This window comes from Excalfactoria chinensis, chromosome 1 (assembly GCF_039878825.1).
Source record: "Excalfactoria chinensis isolate bCotChi1 chromosome 1, bCotChi1.hap2, whole genome shotgun sequence".
Taxonomy (NCBI): Eukaryota; Metazoa; Chordata; class Aves; order Galliformes; family Phasianidae; genus Excalfactoria; species Excalfactoria chinensis.
Genome location: NC_092825.1, coordinates 6,146,678 through 6,161,625, shown reverse-complemented (window position 1 = coordinate 6,161,625; position 14,948 = coordinate 6,146,678). Strand labels below are relative to the sequence as shown.

At 40.4% G+C, this 14,948-nt stretch overlaps 1 protein-coding gene across 2 annotated transcripts in view; it reads left to right on the top strand.

Moving 5' to 3' along the window:
- The window catches only part of BEND7 (BEN domain containing 7), a 47,727-nt gene that overhangs the window by 17,122 nt on the left and 15,657 nt on the right, over positions 1-14,948 (top strand). For both annotated transcript variants that reach the window (XM_072336864.1, XM_072336865.1), the window contains exons 4-6: positions 2,785-2,907; positions 5,400-5,665; positions 10,415-10,640. In XM_072336864.1, coding sequence (XP_072192965.1) covers positions 2,785-2,907; positions 5,400-5,665; positions 10,415-10,640 — 615 coding nt within the window. The remainder of the gene's footprint in view (positions 1-2,784; positions 2,908-5,399; positions 5,666-10,414; positions 10,641-14,948) is intronic.

Below are 14,948 nucleotides of genomic sequence, written 5' to 3'. Positions count from 1 at the left end.
TGAGCCAGTATCAAATTCACACGCTGGCTAGTTTCCAAAAGAGAAGGAGATGGCTCTTTAAAGACTCCTTCATAAAAATAAAAAGTCTGTTCTCTTTTTAAAATTAAAAATTGATTTATAACAAGTTGAAAAGGGTTGCTTTTGTCCTCTAAAAATGATAAAGGTAGTGCTTAGAACAATGACTGAGAACACTCTACAAGATGTTTCTTACAAAACAGCAGCTGATCTGAAGAGGGAGGGTAGAAATAAAATAAAAAACCCCCATGAATATGTATGAAGTCAGTAGAACCCTTCTTTGATTTGAAATATCGGTGGTCTCTTTTTTCCCATTTCCAGTATCTATGGTAGATTTACATGGGTAATTTCTATCAATGCTAATGGGGATTATAATGTAAATCCCCCATTCCTCAATGGGAAAATAGACCTTTTGGTTTTCCATCGGGAGCCTGGCTGCTTGCGTGCTTTCATTAGGGCTATATTATATTGCAACAAGGAAGATGTACAGGTATTTAGTGGTGGAATTGGCTTTGTCCAATTTTACGAGTAATTCACCACAATGTAGAGTTTTTGTTAAGAAGAAAACAAAAGCCATTAGCCCCGTCTCCCATTGTAGTCTACCAGATACTATTTCCAGAGTCCCAGTTTGAATACTTGGTTCTGATGAAGAGATGAGTCTTATCCTAAGGAACATATTAAACTAAAACAGCAGAGGAGTGAGAAAGGTGTAGCCTGGAGGAAGGAATGAGTAGGATTTTCTTACTGTGCATTTCTCTAATTCTAAACCTTACTAATTTTCTGGGACTCCGTGTTTCTGGGAAGCAGAAGCTCCATTTCTGCCATACCTGCTTGTCTTAATGAAAAGCACAGAATTATGCTGATGCTATTAAATTTGAAATTGGTCTCGACCTTCGCATCTACTTAAAAAAGTCTACATCAACAAATAAGTAGAAGGGTGTTGAAGCCAAACTCAGGGATCTGAGTTACCTGTTGCAAAGCTAAAGTTAATAAGTACAGAGGGAAACGAATATTACAGTGGGCTAAAAACACTTTATGAGCAACTGAAAAGAGAAAATCCAGTCTGTGCCCCAGTGAGTTTTCAGTGTGAAAACAGGATACAAAGGAAGGAGGAGTTCAAACAAGGCAGGGCTGTGCTGAGTCGGTAATCTGGTTTTGTTTTAGTAGGAATCTTCTGGATTTAGTTTCACAGGTAACCTGTTTCGGGGAGAAAAAACACCACTTTTCTCAGGTGTGATGGATTTTGCATTAGGCAAATTCAGTCTGAATGGAAGTGGATAGAGAAGAAGAATCTGGAAGGGGTGTTTTGAAGAGCATAGGGCACACCGGAAGACCTGAGAAAGGGTTGGATGAGTTCAGCTGTGGCTAACTTGCCATTAGCCATTGCAAGTGAAAATTGAAGTCAGAGAACGTGTGCAGGTCTGACATCAGTGGAGCACTGATGAAAAGCATGCAAACCAAACCTAAAAAGGTATTAATAACTGGTTTGGCTTCAGAGGAAAGCAAAAGTAATAATGAAAAATGGAAGGATTTATGAGCAAAGATTAAATGAGTTGCTTATGTTCACTTTAGCTAAGAAATGATTAAAGGGCTCCTGATAACTGTCAGGATATGGAAGAAAAAGGGAATTACACCCTCTGAAGTCCACCACATGTGACACCAAGTGAGATGATTTTTGTTCCATCCGTTCCTGTATGTCTTCATAAAGTGATCATCCCTCCTCTTGCATGCTTTGACGGGCAGTAAAATAGCCATCAATTTAAATGATACTAAGCATGTTCTGAAATGAAGGGAGGTACAGTCCATCTGGCCTCAGTTTCAAGCAGGTATTGCTGGGAGTTATGTTGTATTTTGAGTTTGTTTGTTTGTTGCAATATTAAAGCCCGTGATAGTGTTATTTTAAGCTAAAGCACAGGATTCAACTGTTCAGGTAAAGCTTGAAAACTTGGAGCTATCACAGCCTGTCCTAATTGAGGACCTACTGTGCAAAACATCTGGATGCCAAGGCAGTAACAATATCATTGCAAAGAGATAGAACTGTGTAAATTCAGTTAAACATTAGTAAAAGCTACTACAAAAGGAGAAGCTGTTCAACCACAATGTGAATCATCAAAGAGAAGCTACAGAAAACCCATCCTTGTAGGTTGCAGTATTGGAAAACGTGCCATTAGAAACAATTCCACATTGGTGACAGAGGAGAAAATCTCAAAGATTTCTTTGCATGTGGTGCTTATTTTATTTTATTTTATTTTATTTTTATTTTTCTCTGAATAGAAGATTTTATTTTCATTCTCAACTCTTCATGTGGTAAAGCGTCACACGTAACATTCAAGCAGTTTAAAAATTCTAAGGCCCTCATTGAATGTGCAGTATAAACCTTTATTACACAGCCTGTCTTCATTCTTTGTAGGACTGTTCTGAGAGATGGGCTTTTTTGTGCGTGATAAAGTGAGTATGTTTATAATGAGGTTTGGTGCTATTGTTATTCAGGATGAACTAGCTTGACAATAGAGAGCCCTGCTGTGAAGAGTGCATTGTATTCAGGCTCTGAGCCATCCCCTACTGTATATAATTGCACATACTAGCAATGGGATAAAGCCTAGCAACCTCTTCCTCTTAAAGGGCCACATCAAAAATTATTTGCTTTTTTGCTTTGGATCTAATTTCATGATCAAGTGTATTGATAACAGTTCGAAATGCTTATGGTTCATTTTTATTTTTATTGTGGATTCCATAATCTCTCCCGTATTTCTTTCCTCTCTCTTTCAGGAGAAATCCCAATGGTGAATTCATCAATTGGACCAAACTGCTGTACATGTAATTGCCAGTCAACTCTACAGGCTATTCTTCAGGAGCTCAAGACCATGAGGAAACTGATCCAGATTCAGTCAGGTACAGTGACCAATCCCATGCATGTCCATGATTAGCATCTCCTTGTTCAGAGAAGTGGTCTTGTAGAACAAAGTCTGCCTGGGGGCTCAGAAAAACCAGAGTTGTTTCCTGCTTTAATTGTTCAAAGTGAAATTTGCACAGGCAAAATATTATTTCTCAAGGCCATGTCCTTACCTGTAACAACGGACATTAACTTGTAAGAATCTCCTGTGGCTGAATTTGAGAAAACTAATATAGCTAGATGCTGTGACAACAGGAGCTGAATGGTAGTCCTGGTAGGCTGAGATGCCATAACTACCCCCAGTTTGTGTGCGTTTGTTCAGAACTGGACAATGCTTCTTTACCTGTCACCACCTAGTTCACTAAAGTTAGGGAAAACAAAACTAAAACAAATTCGGAAGGCAACTTGAAGTTATTGTATAGCATTTCATTCAAAGATTTTCAAGTTCCAACTTCACGATAGCCTAAAGTGAGCTAGCTACTGTACATTGTGAGTGGTCCCATTTTTCAGGCTGGCTTATCAGCTCCTCTGTTGAGCTGTGTTCAGCTTCCAATGGAGCTAGCAAAAGTCTGTTTGTTGGGGAACACTCTGTGGGCTGGGTTTCTGCTGGGCTAGGAGCTGTGCAGTGCCAGCAGAGCATTAGAACCAGATGTTCAAGAAATGTTTAGATGTTGTGCTGAGGGACATGGTTTTGTGGGGAAGTATTGGTGGTTGGTGGATGGTTGGACAAGATGATCTTTTCCGACCTGTGTGGTTCTAGGATTCTAAGATAATGAAACTGTGGCAGTTGGGAATTAGGTGGTTCATTGCAGGCTGCAATGAAGTTACAGCCTCTGTGCTTCATAAAAAATTAGCGTAGATATTAATGAGGAGTTAGGTTGGAGGTTTTGTCAGCTGTCATTCACAATGGTTTTGTCATCTGTTGTGAATGATGGAGAGTGGAGCTATGGGGATTTTTCTCTTATGGTAACTGTACAGTACCAGCTCTGTAAGAATAGGGAATGTGGAGTAATTACCCAGAAATGGGTGGAGTGAAGGGCTTATCATAGTGAGCCAAGAGAAGGATCAGGCAGATTTTGTAACATCAGTTGATACAACTGGAAATGCCTTTCAAAAAGTCAAACATTTACACACACAAAAAAAAAATAGGACATGAAGGCCCAGTATTACAGTCCTGGCTGGGGCAGGGAATTCTTTGCACAGTTAAAGTGATTGCACTGATATTATGTGCCTGATTAAAAATGACTTGTGAGTGAGAGGTACAGACTGGACTTTAAGCCTGAAGAGCTCGTTCCTCGATAGCAAAAGCAGTTCTGATTTATTATATATCTACCATATAAACAGTTTGTGGACCTCTTAATATAAAGGCCAGGGTGTAGTTCATATTTTCTGATACGTATGGAAAAATAGTTTTGTAGAGAAAAGAAAATGTTTGGTCTTTCTTGTTGGTAATAGAAAAAAAACAAAAAGAAAAATGTAAACATGTATGTGAAGGTGTAGTAGCTTCCTCTGGTATTCAGAAGGCCTTCTGTCCAAATGCTGAATGAAAAATTGCAGCATTGTAAGTTCTTATTGGAAATGAAGTGCCCCAGAAATCATTTAATAACCAGTGTAATAAGGTTTCTTTTTTTCCTCAGTCTTTGCAGATGAGGACAGTTTTGTATTTCACTTGTAGTTCGGAACGATTTGAGTGTGGTAAAACAAAGATGTATAGCACTTCAGATTTCTTTTTCATTTCGCCCTTAATCTTATTAACTGATCCATGGAGACAAGTCATTGTGTCTGCGGTGTTCTGTCACATTGGTGTGGGTTCAGGACTGGTGCCTTAATGTGTACAAATGACTGTGGATGGTGGGTACCGGAAAATGTGAAACATTGATAAATATAAAATATGATCTCTTAGGTTTCAAGTTTAAGATGTGAGCTGTCAGTTTCTGTGTATGAGCAAAAAAAAACCCCACCTGATAGAACTGTGTGACTTCTTTCCTAAAAACTAAACTATTGAAAAGTGTTTTCACTCATTCTTGACATAATAATATTCGAAATGTTCTTGCTAAACTAATTAACTTGGTGACTACGCTCAGAAAAATAACTGTAATTGCATTCACACTTGTGCTGTTTTAGAGAAGATGCTCAAAAGACAGTGAGATTGTCAGTCATTTAAGAGAGCATACAAATTAATTGTTACTTAAGCCCTCTGTGTCACTGACCGTCCAGTGGTCAGAAGGAAGAAGAGCCATATATTTCTAATTTTCATCAGTTTGTCTTCGAATGCCTCATACTGGAGCTCAGTGTCATTATCTCCATTGTACAGACAGGAAAATTATGCAAAGGAGATAGAATGTAACTGTTCCACATGCACAAACAGCACTGAAAACTACACCATTTATCCAGAAGATGGGTTCAGTGTGCCTGTAGTTTAATGGTGTGTCTGTGTGGTTATACATGTTTCTTTGTCTATAAATTCAATTCATTACTTTTTTCTCATCAGTTGGGACTCAAAACAGACAACAACCTCCTGTTCCTCTGATTTGTGCGCAAAAGTCGACAATATCAAGAAAGAGAAATAAAAAGAAAAAACTACCCCTCAAAACTGGTGAGCCATTTACTATGAATAAGAAAACCAGTGCTGCTGAGAATGATAAGAAGCTGTCAGCGAACCCTGAAAGTTCCGATCTGCAAGCAGTTGAGCCCCCTCTCAACATAGAAACCCCTCTTTCGGGATTTGGAATTATCCTTGAATCAGCTTCATCAGATGTAAGTTATATTTCAATACATTGAATCACAGGTTTTTAAAGCACTGATCTGGGAAAACATGTACGCATGTCAGCTTGAAATGTATTCCGTCTTCATGCTGAATAAACAAGAAAACCTTGGGTAGGTTGGAATGGAGATAGGTGCCACAGTTGGGATAGTTTTGTTCTTCTTCTCCAACTTTCTCAAACATGAAGTTCTGTCTTGAATTCAAAGCTTCCTGTTGTCTGAGCTTGCAGTGGAAATTTGTTCTTCATCTTTCCTGGTCCCAAGAGCCACCATGAGATCAGGAAAGTTCTACATGTATAAACAGATCCAAAACTCCATCATTTATTGACTAATTCAGGTAGTTCATTTGTATGCCCTTATCGTAACATCATGTTGTCATACACTTTATGACTGGCTGGTTCTGCTGGCTTCAGAGGTCTTCTCACACCCATGAAGCTCATAGCTGAGTCTGCTGAACTGGGTCCTTTAGTCTTCAGTGTTGTGGTTGCTAGATAAGTGCCTTGGCACTGTTGATAATTTCACTGTAACTAAAGGAGCCAAAATTTCTTGCTCTTAAAACATGTACTTGTCACATGTAAAACTGCACTAAGCCTGCTTTATTGATTCACATAACATGTATGCATCAATAGAAACTTCATGTATTAGGTGGCTGATTTGTTTTGTTTAATGACCAGACAGATGCTGTCTGAACAGTTCACTGATGAGTAAACTGATCATTAATTTCTCTAATACATTTTTAATTTTGAGGAGGTAATTTCCAATTTTGTAAATACTGTGAGATAGAAAAGTGTAATTAAATTCAGCATCAGTAAGCGTGAATGAAAACAATGCTGCAGATAATGTTCTACCTTTCTGAAAGTGGGAGCTACTAATGTAAGAGAGCAGTGGTGATAATTCAGTTATACAGATGCAAGCCACACCACTAATTAGGTTGCAGTCTGATGCCATAGGGTCTCTGTAGTGATACGAGGTAACTAGTTCCATGCATTCTCTGGGCTTTCTCAGAGATCCTTTTGTAGTTTGATACTTCCTAATGTTTGAGGGAATGTTTTGGGGTGAGGCCAATTATTTATCACCAGTGTGTTTTTCCTGCTTGCAGTTTGTCTTTGCTCGTGGCATTCTTTTCAGCTTGAAACACAGTTTTGAAAACAGTGCTTTTGTTTTGTGCTTGCAATGGAATTTAATTTGACATTATGAATGTGTTTCATTGCTGGGCACAGTCCTTTGTAGATGCCAATTTGAACTTAAGAAAGAACAGCAAACGTGTGGTTCATAAATCAGATCTTCATCTGCCCTCCCGTGCTTCAGACTGCATTTGCCACAGTAGTTGTTTGAATAGTTACAGAACTCCAAGACAAACAAATTGATTTTTGTTTTGCCTTTGGAAATAAAACCATTGAGTTCTGAAAAGAGATACATTTAACAGTGAAAATAAAATGTGACCTTAAACGTTTTGAGAAAGCTAAATAAAGTCATTTCTTTCTGAATGAATGGCAGTATTATCTTTTTCTGTTTAGTCATAAGGATTTCTTGTGTGCTCACTACCAGCATGTCTGAGTGCCTAAGGAAACTGGAAGACATTTTGCATAGCGCTGTAATTTAATGTTCTCTTTACGATATTGCACGGGTTGTGGGGTCATACACAGTACTGCTGCCGCTGTAGTTTTCCCAGTGTTTAGTGAACTTGAAGGTCGTAGAATAATCTGAGTTGGAAGAGATCATGGGTTTGAAGTATCATCGAGTCCCAGCTCCACACAAACCACCCCAAATCCCAACCCAGTGTCTGAGAGCATTGGCCAAACACTCCTTGAACTCAGCTCAGGGCCGTGCCTGCTGCCCTGGGCAGGCTGTTCCATGCACACTGCCCTCTGATGCAGACCTTTCCCTAACACCCCCTGCCCCTCCCCTGACAGCTCCATGCCATTCCCTCAGGTCCTGTTGCCGTCACAGAGAGCAGAGCTCAGTGTCTGCCCTGTGAGTCCTCTCCTCTTTCTTCTTTGGGCTGAACAAACCAAGAGACCTTCTCCACTTATACATCTTATAAGACTTATGATACATCTTATCCCCCAGACCCTTCACCATCTTTGTAGCCCTCTAATAGTTTGCTGTCCTTTTTGTGCTCTGGTGCCCAAACTGCACCCAGTGCCAGGAGGTGAGGCCACGCAGCACAGAGCAGAGTGGGACAGTCCCTTTCCTTGCCCAGAGGCAGTGCTGGGCCTGGTGCACCCTGGGGTACACTTGGCCTTGTGGCTCCAGGGCACACTGCTGACTGATATTCAACTCGCCACTGACATCTCTGCTGAGGATCTCAGTTTCATTTATGGAAAATTAGAGCTACATAACCAAAACCAATGCAATTAGTTCAGATTTGCTGAGATGAAATAGTGCTTCTTATGAACATGGAAGAAGCCTTTGTTCAGCTCAATGAGACCAACTCTTAATCTGGGCCTTGGGTCAGATAACCCACTTTTTAAATGTAATTATCTGTTACTTCTAGTTAAACCTTCTTGCATTTGTTTTACTGTTGTAATGTTTCGTTTCTAATCTAATCATTTCCAATCTAAGCAGGGCAGCCTACTGAAATGTTTAGGATTAATTCACTGCCTGTTAATTTTAGCACAGCGCAAACCTTTGGCATTCAGGTCTTATTTATTTCATTGTAAAGGAGTAGTTTGCTCACCAGTTCCTTACGCCAGGATCATTAGCTGTTAACAAATGCTTTTCCTTTTGAGAAATCGCATTCAGATTGATCATAAAGTTCAATTGGGTACTGATTGTCTTTGATGGAAGAATAATTTTCAGCTAAAGGACAGCAAGTATAGATCAGTGTTTTTCCTTCAGCCGATATAGAAATTGATTAAAATATTTAATATGAGGAATTCAAAACTAAAATAATATTGACTTCTCCATGCTGGTGTGCAGGTGAGGTTTCAGTTGCATTATATAGCTGTGTTAGTGAGAATGACTCGTCTGTCCTAGCCTGTTTGTATCATTGAGGTCATCTTAGATGACTATCTTAAGACCAAAGAAGCAAAATAGGATGGGATACTTTTGACACCGTGGTAGCTACATACTGTTTTTTGAGTAACATGAAGTAGATTTTTTTCCCAAGTAGTAAACTTGGCCCATATTTATTCACATTTGAAAATCTTGCTGTCACCAGAAACTTAGAAGTAAAATATTAAAAGCCCGTCTACATCAGAAGTTTGTCAAATGTCGATCAGAGTGACTCTGTTTTACCGGATCCAGCATTTTTAGAGTTCTCACAGTAAAGAAAACACAACTTTTTATCCAGAAGAAACTGAAGTAAATGTGTTTTTCAGCTTATTATTTTTTTATTACTATCTGCATATTTTACAAATCTTCATTCTGGCTTCCAGAAGCATCGTGGTCTTTACTTTCTGTGTGCCCATCACCCAGTAAACATGCATGTCCAGTCATAGTGTATGCTTTGAAGATACTTCTTGCTGTAACTTTCTTGGTATTGATTTTAAAAATCCATGGGAAAAGAGTTATGCAGCCAAATCCTCCTACAGTTGGCAGCCCTTTCCTCCAGCTAGACTCAATAAATGTGCAGGTGATTTGATGTAGGCTGGCATTTGCTCTCGCTCTGTAAACATTTTCAAAGATGCACCATCACTGGTGAATGTATTTTCATACGGGGGGGGGTGGGGGTGAAAAAATGAGGCTGTAACGTTACTTTATTTTCTCATATCACAACCACAAATTTGTTGGTGTTTTTTCTTTCATTCCTTTCCAACTTCCAGATAGTATCTTAAAAAAGTACCGTCTTTTCTTGATGCATCTTCAAGCTATATAAATAATTATTCCACTCAGGTGCCTTGTATGAACATTTTGTGGTGATGGACGTGGAAAGAAGAAAATGCCGTAAATATTGTTTGTGTAATTTCTGATTTGTACAGACAGGGGCAGCAAAAAAGCTCAAAGTGAACTTCTTTGAAGGCCTTTGTCTGCTTTGGCCCATGGAGTACTTGAAACAAGTCTAATGAAATGCAAGATGATTTTTTTTTTCCCTCTTCTGCTCCTCCATCTCCCTTTCTGGAAGTGATTTGCCACTGAGATGTTTTTTGTGCTGAAATAAGCCATGTGTGTAACATCATCCTGTTCTGAGGATGCATTTTGGGAATGTGAAACCAAGGGAAAAGTAGCTGATCAGCAAGCCCTGGCGAAGAGACAACCTCCAAGTCATCCTCTACTTCATTTCATATAGATGGTATTTGCACTGAGAGCCCTCATGGGAAGTTGCATGGAATGGGTCTGTTGGCCCAGCAGTTGTCCTTCCTGGAAATACCTGGCTGCCCCACAGCATGCTAATCAGCATCGTTTGCCAAGGAAACAGGTCCATAAAAATGATTAGACAAATGGCTCAAAAGCTTTGTGCAGGAATATCGCTCTAGGATGATCATCTGGTTTGTAATTGTTGTCCAATATTGAAAGGTATCTCTTTTCTTTTTGTTAGTTGTATGCCTTGAAATAATGTCAGTGATTGTTAACTATTACCATGGCTAGATGTAAGTATGATTATTTGATTTGCCTTTTGAAGTTCTTATTCACTGATGGAGTTTGATTTCAATGAAGTAGGCTGCTGTGGTATTGAATGGCTGGAAAAAGATTCATGGTTTGATTATTTAAGTGATTGAGAAATCTCACCAGGTGCATGATTGAAGTAAAATAATGTGTTTGAATGCCATTTTAATTAAAACATTTGTGTTCTTTTGGTAGCCAGAAGTGCAACTTGCAGAAGGCTTTGATGTCTTCATGCCGAAATCTCAGCTGGACTCTATATTATCAAACTATACTCGCTCAGGAAGTCTGCTATTTAGGAAGCTGGTTTGTGCATTTTTTGATGACCAGACTTTGGCTAACTCTTTACCAAATGGCAAAAGGAAAAGAGGGCTCAATGACAACCGGAAAGGACTAGACCAAAACATTGTGGGTGCAATAAAAGGTATGTTTTTACTTTCTTTCATAGGTGTAACTAGAACGTGTAACTCCTCTCAGCTGAGGACAACGTGAAGGGATTAGAATTTCTGACGTGCATTAGGTCTATTAAAATATGCAGTCTTATTTTTATTCTCTTTCATTCACATGTTAAAAATAGATTCTACAGGGACAGCTTGTGTTAAGTTTAAGCCAGTGATTCCGGTTCCTGAAGTCAGGCTCTTAGGTTAGAATCTCAATGTTCTTTTAAGTTAATTCTTTTTTTTTTTTTTTTGTTCTGGATATCAGAGGCACAAAGAGATCTTGAAAACATAATGACATTGTAGCTGATCCTCTTTAATCAAAATTCTGAGGCTTGCTCTATATCTGACCGTGTCTGCTCTGTAAATAGTTCAGTACTTGGTGGCTGAATTGGGGAGATGTGGTGGAAGATTTTACTGGGACCAGGAGATGAGTTTGTTGCTCATAAAAACTGTGCTGGTTCACCTCTTATGGAAACAAGTTTCTTAGTTGGGTGTTTCTTATGTTGCTTGTTTTTTGCTAGTGATCACTACTTTCCAGGTTCCAGAATAACACGTCTGCCATAACATAAACACGTGTTTACTGTGATCACAACATGTAAAGAGCTGGCTAGCATTGCATGGGAGATTCTACAGTTTTGAAATCTCATATAGCAGAAAAAATACTCAAGTTATAAAAAGACAGGCTGCACTACAAAGCAGAGCTGACCAAGCACAAATACAGGCTGATCAAGATCAAATGCAGGCTGAGTGGTGGATGGCTTGAAGGAAGCCCTGAGAAGGATTTGGGGGTGCCCACTGATAAAAAGAAACTCAACAGGAGCTGGCAATGTGTGCTTGCAGCCCAGATGGCCAACCATATTCTGGGTTACGTCAAGAGAAGTGTGACCAGGAGGTCAAAGGAGGTGATTCAGCCCCTCTACTCTGCTCTCATTAAACCCCATCTGGAGTATTGCATCCAGTTCTGGAGCTCCCAACACTGGAAGGACATGTAGCTGTTGGAGTGCATGCAGGGGAGGGCCACAAAGTTGATCAGAGGGCTGGAGCAGCACCCCTATGAGGACAGACTGAGAGAGTTGGGGCCCTTCAGCCTGGAGAAGAGAAGGCCTTCTTCCGCTATTTGAAGGGAAACTACAGAAAAGCTGGGGAGGGACTTTTTATAAGGGCGTGTAGAGACAGGATGAGAGAAAATGGCTCTAAATTGAAAGATGGTAGATTTAGACTAGAAATTAGAAAGAAATCCTTTACTGTGAGGGCGGTGAGACACTGGAACAAGTTGCCCAGTGAGGTTGTGGATGCCCCATCTCTGGAAGCATTCGAGGCCAGGCTGGATGAGGCTTTGAACAACCTGGTCCTATGGGAGGTGGTCCTTGTCTATAGCAGATGGGTTAAAACTAGATGATCTTAAGGGTCCCTTCCAACCCAAACCACTCTGATTCTATGATTATTGTAGGGCCCCTGACTTTTCCTGAGGTACAGGACAAGCTAACCTAGGTGACATAAAGCAATGAGAAGATCTCCTGTGTAAGCACATTGGCAGCTAAAAGAGAAAGGAAAACCTTTTGCAGCCACTGCTGTGTGTAGTTTTGCCCCCTATCCCCAAGCAAGAAAGCCACTGACATATATGGACTGAGTCCAGTGGCCACCAAGATTGCTGCAGGAACGAAGTAGGTAAGTGGTAATATATATGCATGAATTGACTTGTGAGAAGAGGATGAGAGAACTGGGATCAGTCAGCCTGGAGAAGAGAATGCTCAGGAGAAACCATATTGCAGTCCATTACCGTATAGTGGAATGGCATAGAGAAGGTGGAGCCAGATTTTAGAGGCACAAGAAGCATTGGTCACATGGAGAATTTCAACCTGATATAAGAAGCTTTTTAACACGAGAGTAATCAGACAGTGGACCAGAAGCTCAGAGAGGCTGCAGGATCTCCATTCCTGAAGGTATTCAGAATTTCATTGGATATAGTCCAGAGCATCACGATCTGGTTGACCGTGCTGAGCAGCAGGTTGGACATGGAGACCTCCAGAGGTCCCTTTCAACGCATGTGATTCTTTAATAAGGAGTCTGTGTCATAGTCTTAATACGCTGCCTTTTTTTCCTTGAGCTCAGTTATCTGTGAAGATCCGAAGTTGAGTTCTCTTCATCTGTCTCTTGTTCTTCCCAAAAAGCTTTAAGTGGAAGAAAAACGAATCAAAATTATTTTTAAGAAACTCTCTACTTGGACCAGCACTGTAGTGAAAAGTTGTTTTTTCTGGGGATGCAATAATACTACTAAAAGAGCAGTCATCACCCGCTGTGGAGAACAGTGTTTCTGAGTATCTAAGTTTGTATTATCAGAGCAAATTCTGAAGTCTGGTTCAACCTCTTGGTGACAGTGGGGAAGAAGGGAAGGAGTTGTATTTTCAACTGATAAAAATTGCTTGTGGTGGTACTACTGGGCACCACTGTAATAACAGTCTTCACTGGTATTTACAGTATTGCCCAAACTCTGGTTCATGATCTGTGATAGGGGAGCCTGTTCCTAAAAGCTGTGATGGAATACAATGCCAAGGGCTGATGTGCTGTGGATCTTTACTCAGCCTGGCTCCAATAGCTCTCTTTTTCCTTGGGCTATCGGACACTGTGGTTTCATTTGTTCCAAGAAATGACTGAGTCAGTATGAAATCTCCATGAGAACAACAACATGTTGTTTGCATTATTTCATTAGGACGTTCCTCTGCCACATGTTCAAGATATCCTTTAGTGGCACTTCAGCCCTTCCCCATGACAGAGATACAAGAGTGGAGAAAAGGCTGCATTCACTACAGAAGTGAGCAGAGAATTTAAAGGAGAAGCTGTTGGCTTGAAAATTCGTCTTGTCTGAAAACATTTTAACTTCCATCTTCACAAGTAGTTTAATACTGCTGCAACAGAATGATTAGCCAGGGAGAAATCCTTCTGTCTGACTTGGGATATTCAATGGCACTTGTTGAATCAATTGCACCATTTCTCCTGACCATTCAGTTTCTCTTGTGAGCTGCATCAATTTTCACTTACATCTCAGAGGAGTGGCAAGAGAGAAAAGAAAGATCAGAGGTAGTTGCTTTTTCATTATGTTCTTGACAAGAAATCCAGCTCTGCACGAAGGTCCATCCCTGCAGAAGTCAGTGAGCCGTCTTCAGATCTGCTGGGGATTTGATCTGATTTATGGCATGGGTGGTTATCCCAGTACAATCCAGATGAACTGGAACGATTTGATCCCGCTTCTGCCTTCTTCCTACTGCATTCCAACTTATTTTTTTTCAGTCCTCATGCTTTCATAGCCACGCATCGAGCAACCAAAGCTATTCTGAATTTCATTAAAGAACCAGCAAGGTAATGTACAGGCTCTCCCAGGCTGCCGTGATTTAGTTTCCCATGCAGACTACAGCAAGCAAAGTTGTAATTCCACCTTAGGAACGTGCAGCAGACAGCCTGGATGCAGCCCTTTATCACAGAATGACCCCCAGACCACGGTCACAAACATAAGCTGCTGTCACACATTTGAAGTACAAGACTTAGGACATCAGTCAGGCTCCCATTGTGTTATGGACCGCGTGGATTCAGAAGAGAAAGATTATTTCTGCCTTCAAAGAGCCTCTAAGATTGAATGCTGGCAACATGTGAGGCTGTACTAACTTCTCTGAGCTCCTTAGCCGATTCTTCATCTTTGCTGAGCAGACTACAGAGAAGAGTGTTGTTAATGCTTTTCATGCAATGATTTTGTCAAATTGTTAATGTGAAAAGAATTTGGAGAGTGCAATTACTTCAGACTCCTTTGTGATTACCAGCCAGCACTGTGTCCAGAGTCTGTGCACAAAAAGATACCAAATGGTCAACTTTTGCTACGTGTTCCCTCATCCCATTTGTGCAACATTTATCCCCAAGGATTACAGATTCCTTCAGCTGAAACCAGTTCTCTGTTATCTGTTGGTCGAAGTAGACAGTTGGTTCTGAGAACCATGACCGAGCCTGCAATAGCAATGCTAGCAGTAGTAATATTCTTTGTATTTTTGCTCTTGTTGACTTTTCACACACCTCTCAGTTGTAGGATGGACAATATTTTTCTCAAGAAAGTCTTTCTTGCAGTAGCTTTACGAAAATGCTGTTTCATCTCGTTTAGTGGTCTGAGAGCAACAACTGCAGAGATTTCTGCCGTGGTGGGACTTGTGCCTTCCATCAGTTTGCTTGCAGACTTAGAAATGAGACTGAGAGGCCACCAAGTGGTCCAGTGGACCTCAGTTCTCCACTTACACCATATGGAAAACAGC